The following is a 16228-nucleotide window of genomic DNA, read 5'->3' on the forward strand; positions in this document are numbered from 1 at the left end:
ACTCCAGGTCTCACCCTTCAAGATCAAGGGCTAGTTTGGGTTGATGATGCCCCAAATGTTAATATATACTACAATGGTAAGAATAATTTATTTGTAGGCTTTCTTGTTGGGAATCTTTATCAGGGGAACCCACCCCCAATATTTCAATGTAGATTCTTTCTATTTTCCCAAAGTGTCGTCTGGCTGAGAAATAAAGAGAAAGAGTACAAAGAGAGGAATTTTACAGCTGGGCCTCCAGGGGTGACATCACATATCGGTAGGACCGTGATGCCTCCCTGAGCCGCAAAACCAGCAGGTTTTTATTAAGGACTTTAATAGGGGAGGGGATGTACGAACAGGGAGTAGGTCACAAAGATCACATGCTTCAAAGGGCAAAAGAGAGAGCAAAGATCACATGCTTCTGAGGACAATAAAGATCACAAGGCAAAGGGCAAAGCAAAGATCACAAGCAAAGGGTGAAATCAAAAACTCCTGAAGAGGGTCTGTGTTCAGCTGTGCATGCATTGTCTTGATAAACATCTTAAACAACCGAAAACAGAACTGGTCTGACCTCAAATTCACCAGGGTGGGGTTTTTTCCCCACTCTAATAAACCTGAGGATAGTGCAGGAGACCAGGGCGTATTTCAGTCCTTGTCTCAACTGCAGAAGACAGACACTCCCAGAGCGGCCATTTATAGACCTGCCCCCAGGAATGTATTCCTTTCCCAGGGTCTTAATTATTAATATTTCTTGCTAGGAAAAGAATTTAGCGATATCTTCCCTACTTGCAATCCATTTATAGGCTCTCTGCAAGAAGAAAAATATGGCTGTATTCTGCCCAACCTTGCAAGCAGTCAGACCTTATGGTTGTCTTCCCTTGTTCCCTGAAAATCGCTGTTATTCTGTTCTTTTTCAAAGTACACTGATTGCATATTGTTCAAACACAGGTTTTACAATCAATTTGTACAATAGTGGTCCTGAGGGGACCTACATTCTTAGCGTACAAAGATAACAGAATTAAGAGACTGAAGTAAAGACAGGCATAAGAAATTATAAGAGTATTATTTGGGAACTGATAAATGTCTATGAAATCTTCACAATTTATGTTCATAGGTTAAAGTAAAGACAGGCTTAAGCAATTATAAAAGTATTAATTTTGGGAACCGATAAATGTCCATGAAATCTTCACATTTTATGTTCCTCTGCTGCGGCTCCAGCCGGTCCCTCCGTTTGGGGTCCCTGACTTCCCGCAACAAATCTTTTTCTTTACTTAAAAACAACTTGTTAGGGAAACCTATGGGTTGCTACTAAAAGTTTTAGGGGCATTTATATGAGTTTTATTTCCTTGCTATTTTATTTTAACTTGTAGATCTTGGTGAAGAAGAGCCAAAATGAATAGAATCTTGAGCCTTACTTATACAAATTCTACTTAGAAAAAAAAGGGTACATATTTTTTCCATTACCATAAATTTGTTTTAGACTCCGTATATAGACATAAAAGGTTTTTTTTTTTTTTTTTTTTTTTTTTTTTTTTTTTTTAACTCAGAGGACATTTGCCTTTCTAAAATGCTAGGTTGGTTATGTCCTTCTTGAAAGGCTTCCCTTGATAAGTTATAACCTAAACTTGTTTCAGGCATCCTTGACCCTAATCTGTCTTTCCAGCTTTTCTCCTGTGTTCTTTCCAGTCATACCCTGCAATCCAGAAATACTAGGTTGTGTGAGATTCTTAGGTCTGCCATGTTTCACACTTGTCTTCACCTGGCTTCATGCCTCTGCAAATGCTAATTCCTCTACCTGCCTTTCCCTCGTGTGCCAGCAAGAGGAATTGCTGTTCTTCTAGGTGCTGCTCTCTCTTAGGACCTACTTTGTTGACCATCCTAATTCAGTGGCTTCTTATCTGGTGCACTAATGCCTTCTGTGCTGTGGTCTCATCCCACTGTATTGTGGCTGTATTCTTTTTGGACTTTTCCTTATCAACTGTGAACACCTTAAGGATGGATTTGGATTAATCTTTGATTATTGCTCAACAACAACTCGGTAACTGACAGGTTATTCCCAAAAAGGTTGCTACAATGCTTGCCTGTTTTCATTAGAAAATAGAACCAAACTTAAAACATAGACAGTGGAAATGAATTATTTGTCCAGAATTCTATAATGCAATGACACAATTTTGTGTTTACTTTTGTCTTTTCCATTTTTTCTCTGCATTTTTGCTTAGTTGTGAACATAATATGTATCTTAAATATCATACTTTTAAAAATCATAGTGTAGGTACTTTCTTTGCTGCTGCCTAATCTTCATAGTTCTCATCTTTAATGATTCATTTAAATTTTACCAAGTGGATAATTTACATATGCATTTCTTCACCAGTGGATAGGTATTTTTTCTCCTAATTTTTAATACTTATTGCTGTAATATTTATGTGTTGGATACATTTAGAAATTAAGAATGCCAGAGTGCAGAGGAAAGAGCCACTGATTTGAATTCAGAAGATCTTGGTGCCAGCTTTGTTCCATGTCCTTTGTGTGTCTTTGGACCTTGACTGCTCTGAACACTTCTTCATCTATAGTGAGGGATATCTGTGGCATATGATTCTTGTAAAGATCAAATAAAATCCAACAATGGGAAGCAAAGTAGATTTGTGGGATCCTTAATGTGAGCTAAGCGCTGAAATTTTGCTATCTTATTTCATTGAATCTTGGGAGCAGCCTTATAAAATCAGCTGGAAGAGACTGAATAACTTACTTTAAGACATGTGTGTAAGGGCTGAGATCCAAACCAAGAAATGTTCAGAGAAGAAACACACTTAGGAAAAGATGCACATATTGAGATATTCAGAATATTTTTGTTATTGATCAATATTTCATAAAACTGCTTAAATCTCTGATAAAGAATAGTGAATCTAGTTGTCAAAGTCTGACTTCAAGATATGATCTTGGTATGAGACAGGCCAAAAGAATTAGTGATGTAACAGGGGAAATAACCAACATCCTATGTGAAGATGAATGGAGGGGCATCAATGAAAGTAGACCTTTATAGAGAATTGGGCTTGATGACATCTCAAGGTTATGGCAATTCAAAGAAGATACAGAGTTACAGAGCTGGAAGGAAAGAGGGAGAAGTTAGTGGTTCATTTTGCAGAGTGAGGATGAATTGTAATGAGATGTAACCTAGGGCTTAGCCAGGAGATGTTTGTAACCTTTTAGACAAATAGAAAAGGAAGCTGTCACATTGTAGAAGCCAAATTGACAAGATTTGTTGTCATTTTCTTTCTAAAATACGAATCAGATAATGCCAGTATTGTGTAGGGTTGGTACATTTATTGTGGTATGTCTCCTGGGTTTGAAACCCTAGCTTTGTGACCTTGAACAAAGTAACTTAACCTTCCTAAGTTTCATTTTATTTCTGTAAAATGGAGAGAGTAATAGTAGCATTCATGCCATAGATTCAATGTGAGAATTAAATGAAATAATGGATGTCAGTGGCTTAACACAAAGTAATCATTAATAGTGGTGTTCAGTGTATGTTTATTATTATTATTATTATTATTATTATTATTATTATTTTTTTTGAGACGGAGTCTCGCTGTGTCGCCCAGGCTGGAGTCTGGAGTGCAGTGGCCGGATCTCAGCTGACTGCAAGCTCCGCCTCCCGGGTTCCCGCCATTCTCCTGCCTCAGCCTCCGGAGTAGCTGGGACTACAGGCGCCCGCCACCTCGCCCGGCTAGTTTTTTGTATTTTTTAGTAGAGACGGGGTTTCACCGTATTAGCCAGGATGGTCTCGATCTCCTGACCTCGTGATCCGCCCGTCTCGGCCTCCCAAAGTGCTGGGATTACAGGCTTGAGCCACCGCGCCCGGCCGTATGTTTATTATTATGTCCTGTCCTACTTCTATTGATCTTCATTACCTACCCAAACCCTTGCAGTTCTCTATTATCTGACTCCATTCCACTTTAGAGGTCCAAATGTCTTCAAAGGCCTGGCAGGTAAAAAACAAGCTAAGCAAGACTGTGGCAAACTGGGGCCACATGTTCCATATAAAAAAGAGGCACCTGCTACTCACTTTAAGCCCAGTGTGGTTACCTTTGAAGAGGTGTCAGAAACCTGGACTTTATGTGGAACTTCCCGTTTTTTAAATGTGTATAACTAAATGAGAATTCTTAACCAACATGCTAAGACCAAAAAAAGCCCATTTGCAGACTGGATATGGTTGCCCTCTTGCAGCCTCTGCTTTATGCCTTTCTGCAGCCTTGATGACTGCTTACTTTTCCTTGCATAGACTTTATTCCTTGTGCTTTCAGACATACTAGTAACTGTTTGAATTGGCTTTGGTTCTTTCTCTCTTTAATGGTATTGTTCTTTCAGACTTGACTTGACCTGACTCTTTTCTCTGAATTCATCATTTCCTCCTCTGTGATGCCAGTGCACTTTGCAGATCTTTCTATTCTAGTACTTAAGACATTCATTTACTTGTTTATTCAGTAAATAATTATTAAGCACCAGACTGCATAGTAGCTATAACCGTAAGCCTGCCTTCCTGGCGCTATGTTACAGAGTTAATGTTCATGAGTCACCCCTCCCATAAAAAGGTGAGCTCCTTTAAGGTGGGAACCATGTGCTCTTTGTCTGCTTTCTTCAGCAATTGGCTCTGTGAGCCTGACACCCAATGTATTAGTTTTCTATTGTTGCTGTAACAAATTACCATGAACGGAGTGTCTTAAAGCAACAAGTACTTATTATTTTATAGTTATAGAGGTCAGACCCTGAAATGGGTCTCACAGGGCTAAAATCAAGCAGGGCTGTGTTCATTGTGTAGGCTCTGGGGAGAATCTGTTTTCTTGTCTTTTCCAGCTTCTTGAGGTTGCCTGCATTCCTTGGCTTCTGGCCCCTTTGTCCAACCTCAAAGCAAGAATGTAGCATCTTGAAATCTCTGTCTGACTAGGATCTCCTAATTTGGCTCCCTCTTCCAATTATAAGGAATCTTATGATTACATTGGGCCCACCTGGATAATACAGGTTACTTCATCTCGAGGTCAGTTGATTAGCAACTTTAATTAATTTGCAACCTTAATTCCCCTTGCCGTGTAACATAACATATTCACAGGTTCTGGGGATTAGGACATGGACATCTCTGAGAGCCATTTCTCTGCCTGCCACACCTGGGAAGCAGAATGAGTGAATGAACCATGAAAGCCTATAAACTCTCAGAGCATGGGAACCAGTATTGTGCTAGGCACAAAAAGGCAGAAAGAGGAGTTTCTGCCTTTTTGACCTCAAGGAGTTGATGATCAGTGGAATTGCAGGGGAGTGACTGAGAGCCCTTCAGTTCTCTCTTCTCTTCTCAGATTAAACATCTCTGACTTTTGCAAGCTTTCCCTGTCCCAGGTTTATGTCAGACCCCTTGTTTTGTGTTCCCAAATCTCCCTCTTTAGGAATACAACACATTTGTGATGATAGTTCAATAAATGCCCTTCTACAATATTTTACAGGTAATGAGGGCAATTAAACATATCTGTCTTATTTCTCATTGTGTAATATTGAGCAGAGTGTCTGGCATATGGTAAGTGTTCAAAATTTTGTTGAAAAAATTAGTAAATAAACAAATGAAGAATTAGAGAAAAATGAAGTTTTTAAATCACCCACTACTTAATCCACATTGGGGCTTTGTAACTGGGACCTTGGGCTGTCTGATGTGGCATGCAAAATTGGAAGGATGAGGAAATGTACATTTCCCCTGCACTGGGGAGCAAAGAGTGTTTATCAGATTCTCGAAGGAGTCTATATTAGTCTGTTCTCATGCTGCTAATTAAGACATACCAGAGACTGGGTAATTTATAAAAGAAAGAAATTTAATTGACTCACAGTTCAGCATGACTGGAAGGCCTCAGGAAGCTTACAATCATGACAGAGGGGGAAGCAAGCATGTCCTTCTTCACATGGCAGCAGGAAGGCAAAGAATGAAAGAAGTGCAGAGCAAAGTAGGGAAAAGCCCCCCACAAAACCGTCAGATCTCATGAGACCTCATTCACTTTCATGAGAACAGCACGGGGGAACCACCCCCATGATTCAGTTACCTCCCACGAGGTCCCTCCCTCAGCACGTGGGGATTACAATTCAAGATGAGATTTGGGTGGGGACACAGAGCCAGACCATATCAGAGTCCATAGCCAAAAAGAGATTAGGAAGTACTGCTTTAAGTGAGCAGAGTTGAAATGAGGTCATTTGGCCATAGTACAGAGTAGGAGGATACCATATTGTCCTACGAAAGACTGACTTCTTTCTGAAGCTAACTGGGCTTTTGTATCTTTTTCCCTCGACTCTAGGAGAAGAGAGCGTGCTGCCTCTCCTGACACAGGACTCTAATTCCAAGGCTCGGCGGGGCATTTTAAGAAGAGCTGTCTTTTCTGAGGACCAGAGAAAGGCTCTGGAGAAAATGTTTCAGAAACAGAAATATATCAGCAAAACAGACCGAAAGAAACTTGCCATGAACTTGGGACTAAAGGAATCACAGGTACTAATGAGCAGGAAGATGTCTACTGCCTCTGATTTCTTGTGAGATCAGATGAAATCAGTTGTGTTCAGGGTGGTGGGCCATAGGCAACTGCTTCTGATTTCTTAAGGCACACAATGGAATCCATTTATTTGGCAAATATTTCTTATACCAGGCATGGTGCTAGAGCCTGAGGTGTTCTTGAAAAGCTTTTCATAATTTTTTAGTGGGTGGAGATATATGTCCCATTTCCTATTTGGAAACAGATCCATTTGCTGAGAGGTCTAGGTTTTTGCCATTGGGCTGCTTAGTTCTTTTCAAATGAAGAGAAATGCTAAGAATGTGGTAATTACATTATAAATTGTTTGCTCTGTGTTCAGAGAAACAGGTTAAATAATTCTTCAAAAAGCAGGAACCACTTTTCCTATCTTTCTTTTCATTTCCAATCCAAAATCAAAGCATGAATGAGTGACTCATGAATACTTCTTAATGGGTTTCATGATTTTGTTCTTTAGGTTTATGTCAAGTATAATTAAGCAATTTCACATTTGCAACACTTACATAGCTTTCTTGTTCATTGAGGTTTCATATAATTGCGAATGGGACTTTCTGGCTTTTGGAGTTGTATAATACTCCATTTAACGTTTGACCTACTTGTTGCAAATAATCAATATCATAAGGCACTAGAAGTTTCCTATTTAACCCTCCTTATAATTGTCATGTGAAATACACACTATAATAATCCCTATTTTCTAAATGAAAAAAGAAGAAACTGAATGTAGGTTCTATATCATGTAGTAAAGAGGTTTTGGAGGTAGGCTTCCACCTTAGACAACCTAACTCTGGGGTTTGTGTTCTCTTTAACCTAAAAATACCATGTACAGTTGTGCATAGAGTTCACTGTACAAAGGCATCTGGCCAAAAGGAATGGTGGCAGCTGAAATGCAGCACGAACACTGTTTGCCAGGTTGAGTTTTCTGGTGCAGGCCTACATCTGCCTGGATTTTTTGAATTAACATAAAGGGACTAAAGAGTTAGAGGAGGCTCTGGTCTAACCACCATGCTCTACTGTTGTTCCTCACTACTGATGACTTGGTGGTTAATTTTGGATCTTATTAAAACCAGTTATTGGCTGGATGCAGTGGCTCACGCCTGTAATCCCAGCACTTTGGGAGGCTGAGGCTGGTGGATCATGAGGTCAGGAGATCGAAACCATCCTGGCTAACACGGTGAAACCCTGACTCTACTAAAACTACCAAAAAAATTAGCCAGGTGAGGTGGTGGGCTTCTGTAGTCCCAGCTACATGGGAGGCTGAGTAGGAGAATGTTGTGAACTCGGGACACAGAGTTTGCAGTGAATCGAGTTCGCGCCACTGCGCTCCAGCCTGGGTGACAGTGTGAGACTCCATCTCAAAAAAAAAAAACACACACACACACACACACAGTTATTACTGGACTAAACTCTCCTTGACCCTAGGGAAATGTCTTCACAAGCTGCTTGCCCCAACTTTGTCAAGTAGTAGGAAGCTGCACAAGGTGTAGTAGAGGGTAATTGGCCTATATTAGTCAGTCTGTGCTCTCCTAGCTGTGTGGTACTAATGAGTCCATAACCTTAATTGGTTGTTCTGTGCCTCAGTTTCTCACTTAAAAAAACAGAAACAAATATAATAATTCTGTCTATGTCACAAAGCAGTTTTGTGTATATAACAGATAAATCAGCAGCCAGATCTTGATGGTCTGTTGTGTGCAAGACACTGTACTAGGTAGGCAATAACAGGGAATATTGATAAATACTGAATAAGACACAGTCTGTGCACCTCAGAAGCTTCCACACCTCATGGAAACTCATAAAAAGTTTGATAAAACTATATAATAATATAGACAGTATCACGTGGTAGGTTAGATATACTGCCCAATAAAGGGATCAGTTCTCAAAGTTACTTATCTCTCTGAAGCCTTATGTTGATCCCCATCTCTGCAAAGGACAGCTGTGTGATGGGTCCATATACGACTTCCAGAAAGTCTAGTGATGGAACTCTCTGATCTCAGAGGAGCTGTTGGGCCTGAGAGAGGATATCACGGGAGCTCAGTGGGCCTGGCCTGCATCTCACTGGTGTAAGAAGCTCCTATTATCAGAGGGGAGACAACAGGCAGGTTTGGGAGCTTGGAGAGCCTCTGGTGGAGTTGAAACTTGAAGTAGGTGTTAAAAGATGGAAAGCAGTGGAAAGTAGCTAAGTTCCATCTGACAGTGCTCTGAGAAATTGTGAAAATCTCTGATAGTACATATTGTGGTCCCAAAAAGAGACTTCTGAAAAGAGAATGCAACAGACATATATAAAAATTATGGGGTATAACCACAATCTCTCCTCCTGCCTCAAAAACAACTATTTTCCTATTTGTATGCTATCTTGTTCTTATCCATAGGCATATGGTTTTACATAGTTAATTATATTGTGTTTAAAATTTGGTGCCTCAGGAGTGAGTACTTTCTGTCTTACTGAATTTGGTGGAGCATCACAGAAGTAATTTAACATTTTCTTATTTGTAAATCTATCCATTACACAAATGTATCAATTACACAATTGTAGTATATCGATTATAACATTACAATTTGTAAATATATCAGTCTTATTTATAAATGTATCAGTATATCAGTTATAGCATCTCAGAATTTAACATTTTCTTGTTTGTAAATATATCCATTACACAAATATATGAATTACACAATTATATCAATGATAACATTACAATTACAATTTGTAAATATACCAGTCTTATTTGTAAATATATCAGTATATCAATTACAGCATCTCAGAAGTAATTTAACATTTTCTTATTTGTAAATATATCAATTACAATATATCAATTACATGGTATTTATTGTGGTAAATTCAATTAAAAAGGAAACCTGTAAAGATAAAAGTGAAAACTCATCTTACTCTCCTCGAATCCAATTCCTTGGTTACTTCTGTCGTTTACAAATGGCACTTGTTTGAATTTTTGACACATCATGTATTATTTTAAAAATAAATTTATATGTGTATTGTATATGCACGAACATATAGTAACACAAACACTTGCATGCTTACCATGTGCCCTTACATTTTGTGTCAATTAATCCTTACAAAAATTTTATGAAGTAACTACTTTTACTACCTCTATTTTACAAGTGAAGAGGCTGATAATTGTGTTTGTGTATATATATACATATACATATATATACATATACATACTTACATAAAAATTTAATCATATTGTGCATGTATTTTGACATTTTCTAAAGAACACTACAAATCACCTGTATATCCAGCTCACAGATCTAGCAGTAGAGGCCAGAAGATCCTCCAAGTATCCCCTCCCACTCACTATCTGCTCCTTCCAAGGGTATCCTCTATCCTAACTTATAACTTCTTAGTTTTGCCTCTTTTTGTACTTTTATGTAAGTAGTATTATTCAGTGTGTAGACAGAATGTGGTATATCCATATAGTGGAATATTATTTACCTGTAAAAAAGAATGAAGTACTTACTGATAATACTACAACATGGATGAACCTTGAAAATATTATACTGAGTGAAATAACTGAGTTACAAGGACCACATATTATATGATTCCATTAATTTGAAGGTCCAGAATGGGGAAATCTATACAGACAGGAAGTAAATGAATCTACTTAGGGCTGGGGGAAATAGGGAATAGAACAGAGATAGCAAAAGGGTGTGGGATTTCCTTTTGAGGTGATGAAAATGTTCTAAAATTGGTGATGGTTGCGTTATCTGTGAATACATGAAAACCTTTGAACTGTACATTTTAAATGGGCGAATTGTATGTGAATTATAGGCTCATAGAGCTATTAACAAATTTTAAAAAATAGTATCATTCAGTATTATTTATGTAAATAGAATCATATATGCTTCTTTTACTTAACAGTATGTTTGTGAGAATCTTCATGTTGTGTGTAGTAAAAGCTCATGTGTATTCATTGCTGTGTAGTACTACCATTATGTAGTATACCACAGTTCATCCATTTACTGATGGTGGGCATGTGTATTGTTCCCAGTTTTGGGCTATTATGAATAATGCTACTGATAATGTGTATTGTTTGGTGCTTTTTTCCTTTTTGAATATTATGGATTGCTTCCTTCCATGTCAGTACATACTGATCTACTTCATTCTTTTTTTGTTTCGTAACAGACCATCATTTCACCATCCTCAATTTTAAGTTACTTCCAATTTTTACTATCACAAATTTTTATGCACTTTAAAAATATTTTGTAAGAAGAGAGTGTGAGATTTATGTGTAAAAGTGTACGTACATTTAAAATGTGGCAGATTAAAAATTCCTTTCCAAATACAACATTGTATCAAATTAGATACTGACATATGAAAATTTCATTCTTACTAACAAATAGTTCCATTTTGCAAAACCTCTACCATTTATGATTTGAAAAATGTCGCCACTCTCATGGGCAATGCTATTTGTTATTTTTCAATTTGAATTTTCCTAACTACCAGAACGTGAGGGGCTTTTAATTGTTTGATTGGCCATTTGTAGTCTGTGAATTGGCCTTTTCATGGCTGCATCTTTTTTTTCTATCATATTGTCTTTTTATTGATATGTAGCAATACTTTGGCTGTTAGTCAAGAATTATGGAATATTATGGTTAGGAAATTTTTCCTGTTTCAGATGTTGCAAAAGTCCTTTCTAAGTGTTCAGTTCAATGACATTAAGTACATTGACATTGTTGTGAAACCATCACCACCATTCATCTCCAGAAACTTTTTCATCTTGTAAAACTGAAACTCTGTATCCATTAAACAATAATTCACCATTTCCCCCTTTCCCACCTCCTGGCACCCACTATTCTACTTTATGTTTCTATTAATGACTATTCTAAGGCTCTAATATGAGTGGAATAATATGGCGTTTGTACTTTTATGCCTGGCCTATTTTACTTAGCATAATATCTTCGAGGTTCATTTCTGTTGTAGCATGTGCCAGAATTTCCTTCCTGTTCAAGGCTGAATAGTATTCCTTTGTATGTATGTACTACATTTTATTTATCCATTTATCTGTTCCTAGATGCTTGGTTGCTTCCCATTTTTGGTTATTGTGAATGATGCTGCTATGAACATGGATGCACAAATATCATTTAGATTTCTTGCTTTTAGTTTTGTTGGGTAGTTTCTGGCTTGTTCATGTGTTTGTACAGAAATTTCTCATTTTTATGTATTCACCTCCTTTTTATCTTTTCCATGTATCCTCTGTTTTATGTCATGCTTATGAAAACATTAGTCTCCCCAAGACTATCACGATAATCTCTATTTTCTTTTAAAACTTTTGCAGTTTTATTTTTATATTTAGCTATTTAATCTATCTGGAATTTGTTTTTGCATTTCTTGAGAGGTAGAACTTTCAATGTTACTCCCCATATATGCATTTGTCTCAACACGATTGATTGTGAGGAAACTCCTTTTATGCTTTTTTTCTTTGAGATATCACTTAACAACAAATATTTATAGATATACAGAAAAGCTAAGAGAAGAGGAAATAACGAATGTGATGACAAAGGAAAGAATCACTATTGAAAACAAAAAACTGTCTCAGTGAAAACCCATTAGAAATACTTGGCATGCTTTCTAGGAATAAATGCCCACTGCAAACAATAAATGAGCTCATGAGTAGAACCAAGTGCTGTGGTATGTACACATTAGTTCTGTTTTCATATGAAAAGCCTTAATCATGGTGTTGTGACTGAGATGACAGTCTTTCGCACTGAATTGCCTGGGGTAGATTTCTTTGGTTGCCATTTTGAACACTGCCAATCAAGTTGAAAGAAAGAAGAAATTGTTTTTCCAATCTGGAATGAGAGCCTCAGGTAGAATTTTTTTCTTCACTGAGAGAAATGCTTGGTTGATATAATAATTATTTCTTCAGATAAAAATTTTCTAGTTTTTGTTTTAAAAATAGAAAGCAACTAAATTGTTAGTATAAGGATGTGATGCAATACACAGGAAAGAATGTGATTGGCTTTTAAGCTTCCAGGAAATCAGTTGTGAAGTTTTCAGCTCAGGCACAGTTGACTACACAGTGTATAAAGAGGGAGGTTAGTAATAAAGACTCAAGTGCCATGGGTTGGGGGAAGGTACGGTTCAAATTAGGAACCACCATCATAAGCACTTTTGGCTTAATTACAATTAGTTGTTATTTATTGAGCCTAATTCTTACAGTTTGATAAATCCTGGGAGTAATCAAGACTTGGAAACTGTATAAAGCCTGCAATTTATCAAAGCATTACAGAATGCATTCTTAATTTAGTCTCAGAAAGCTCCTGATGAGGTCTGAATGTTTATAAGAGCCTGGGCCCCGGAGTCAGACAGTCATGAATTCTAGTCTCAGTGCTTCCATTTCACTAGCTGTATGACCATGAGCTAGTTAATCTCTCCAAACTTCAGTTTTTTTTAACATGTGAAATGAGGACTTCTTACAGCCATTCTGAGAATCAAATTATAAAATCCATCCCGAGTGCATAGCCTGATGCCTGGCACAAAATAAACACTCAGATGCTAATACTAGCCCATCCATTTCCTTTGAATAAATAATTCAGCACAGACTAGATGATGTTTTAAAATATCTAGGAGTTAACTGAATTTTGAAAGCTATCAGACTTACAGGGTGTAACCAATTTATCACAGTTGTTTTGTTTCAAATGTGTGTATGGGGATATTAGATTAAGATATTTTTGGCAAGGTGTGGTGGCTCATGCCTGTAATCCCACCACTTTTGGAGGCCAAGGTGGGCAGATTCTTTGAGCTCAGGAGTTCAAGACCAGCCTGGGCAACATGGCGAAACACTGTCTCTACAAAAACAATATAAAGATTAGCCTGTTGTGGTGGTGTGTGCCTGTCATCCTAGCTACTCAGGAAGCTGAGGTGGGAGTATTGCTTGAGCCTGGGCGGTGGAGGTTGCAGTGAGCTGAGATCGCACCAGGGTGACAAAGAGAGACCCCATCCCAAAAAAAAAAAAAAAAAAAAAAAAAAAAAGGATATTTTGAAGGAGTTCATGTGAAAAGCCACAAGGACTTTTTGAGGTCGGCTCTCATAATAAGGTATTCTGTAGAAGGGATAGTAGAAGCAATTACAGTTTAAAATTTTGAAGTAAAATAACCTGGAATAAGTGATCATTTTGTGCAATTATTTTGTCAATAGGTGAAAATTTGGTTTCAGAACAGAAGGATGAAATGGCGGAATTCCAAAGAAAAGGAAGTGCTTTCCAACAGGTGTATCCAAGAAGTAGGTCTTCAAGAGGATCCCCTCTCACGGTCTGCTCTGGGTTTCCCTTCTCCGTGTCCTTCAATATGGGATGTCCCCCAACAGCACTCAAGTCCAAGATGGAGGAAGAATTCTCCAGAACCCTCAGAAAGACTAATCCAGGAGAGTTCAGGGGCACCACCCCCAGAAGCAAATTCACTGCAAGGTGCCTTGTATTTATGTTCTGAAGAAGAAGCTGGAAGCAAGGGTGTACTTACTGGGGCCGTCTGAATGGAAGCATTCCTCCGTGTTAATTTAAAAGAACGCTTAATAGTAACATTTGGGCTCTAATGCCAGCTCGCCTGTACCTCATCAGTGCTTACAGCCTAACAACTTTGGAGCGATATATGAACTAATGCTTTAGGAAACCCACTCCGGTGTTCTCTTGTTTGGCCCTAGGCTCAGGCTTAATTTGTAAGTGGAGTAGAATCTCCCAGGAAGTATGATGGAACTGAAAAGAATGACAGCAACAGCTGGCTCCGTCCCTGCTCTTAGTATGTGTATATGTGTGTGTGTCTCTATGTGTGTATATACATAAATATCCATTAAAATGTGTTAGTAGAAACTAGTTTCTCTTTAACTATTGCATTGAGTAAATTCATTTCCTTTTATGTGAAGAAAAATACCATTGACAGAATGTTTTTAATTTTTTGAAAATAATGTAAAATTTGGACTTTGGTGCAAACTTTCATACCCCAAAAACATGTTTTAAAAAATTCTCTATTTTCCGACTTCTTTTGGTATCCAGCTGTAAGTGAATTTTAACACCTTAGCTCAGCAGTCCTCATTAAATGAGCCGCTGCTAGATACATACACTGAAAATATATATTTAAAATGAACCCAACAAGCAAATTAGAAGAATTTCTATATATAACTATTAGTATCCTTAATCTCCAAGTCTCTGGACCATCGGGCCATCGGGAGGCCCATTTAACTAATACTTTTTTTTTATCTTTTCTCTGTAAAGATGGGCCTAGACCAGGGTTTGTAAAATAAAATGCCTTTAAGACCCTGTCAGGTAAATAAAAGCTATGGCTCACCTAAAGATATTTGAGTCAAGTAATTTTTCAAATACTGTATTGGCCAAACAGAATATCTATGCCAAGAAGTTTGTGATCTCTGGCCAAGACTAAAGAAAGCCGTGGTGTCACAGTTCTTAAAATTTTTCTAACTGGACTTAAAACCACAATACTAACAGAATCAACAATGATTTCTGTTTGTGCTTCTAGTTAGAGACTCAGTTTTCCACTTAGGTGGCATACACTTTACATATTAGGTTATTTTTATGTATTAACAAACACCACACAGATGTTTTGTGTTTTTTGACTACCCTGAAATTGTGTCTTTCTAAAATTGCATTTCTGGTAACGATCTACTTAGTTAATCCAGAAGTTTTTACTCCAGGACCAAGAAGAAATTATGTTTCACTTTGAAGGAAATGAAACAAAAATAGGAAATGATGTGGTTTTGCCTTGAACTCTTATCAATCTGTGGACAAGAAACATTCTGAGAAGTTCATTAAGTGTCATTTTGTTAGTGAGTAAGCTGCATAATGATGGTGGCTTCTAATTTGCTGAACTCTGCTAGTCTGAGAAGTTAATGTCTTTTGAGGGTTTAGTGTTTAGAAAAGATATTTCAGAAGATAATGGTTTTAATCAACAGCAGGAAATTATTTTATACGAATAGAATTGGACTTGGTATGTCAACCCGTGTCTTTACTACATGATCTTTTACTTAAAAGTCATTTTAGAAGCAGTGTCTCAGTGCCTCATTGTGGGGAGTGGGAGCATGGATCTGCTGACAAAAAATTGAAATTTAAAACCAGTCTTAAAATGGTTTATAGTATGGCTTCTATTCTTATAATGTTAACCTCATTTACATTTATAGGGTACTTCCTATGTGCTAGAGACTGTGCTAAGCATTTAGGGTAGATTAGCTCATCTAATCTTCATGGCAATAACCCTATGATGTAGATGGTAATTACTATCAGGATTCCTGTTACCCAGACAAGGACACTAAGGCAGAGTATGGTTGGGGTAATTATCCAACGTCATTAGGTTAATAAATGGGATTTGAACCCTGACACTCAAGTTTTGAATCTTGGAATCTTACCAACCATGTGGGGATTGCATACCAGTGTTATGTATTCACACAGCTATGGGATGCATTGTAAGAGATACATTTTGGGGACTGCAGTGAGATTTATTAAAGAAATTCAGAAGCTTTACCATCTTACTTGGGTAATGATTTTATCTTCAGTATTGTCTTTTCTATTAGATTTTGAACTTTAAGAAAATTAAGGAATTGCAAAATCCTTTAACTATGAAGCCTCTATAGAAAATAGTCCCATAGGAGTGTTTAAGCATAATCACTGTTATCATATATATATGATATACATATATATATGATATACATATATATCATATATATATATCACTCACTGCTAAAA

The 16228-nt window shown here is 37.4% G+C and overlaps 1 protein-coding gene across 1 annotated transcript in view; it reads left to right on the forward strand.

Annotated features, from left to right (window-relative positions):
• The window catches only part of DBX2 (developing brain homeobox 2), a 38780-nt gene extending 23166 nt beyond the window's left edge, over nt 1–15614 (forward strand). Inside the window, exons 3-4 of the mRNA XM_010382271.2 lie at nt 6303–6490; nt 13678–15614. Coding sequence (XP_010380573.1) covers nt 6303–6490; nt 13678–14010 — 521 coding nt within the window. The 3' untranslated portion in view covers nt 14011–15614. The remainder of the gene's footprint in view (nt 1–6302; nt 6491–13677) is intronic.
• Nucleotides 15615–16228: the final 614 nt, after the last annotated feature.

Source organism: Rhinopithecus roxellana, chromosome 10 (assembly GCF_007565055.1).
Source record: "Rhinopithecus roxellana isolate Shanxi Qingling chromosome 10, ASM756505v1, whole genome shotgun sequence".
Lineage (NCBI taxonomy): Eukaryota > Metazoa > Chordata > Mammalia > Primates > Cercopithecidae > Rhinopithecus > Rhinopithecus roxellana.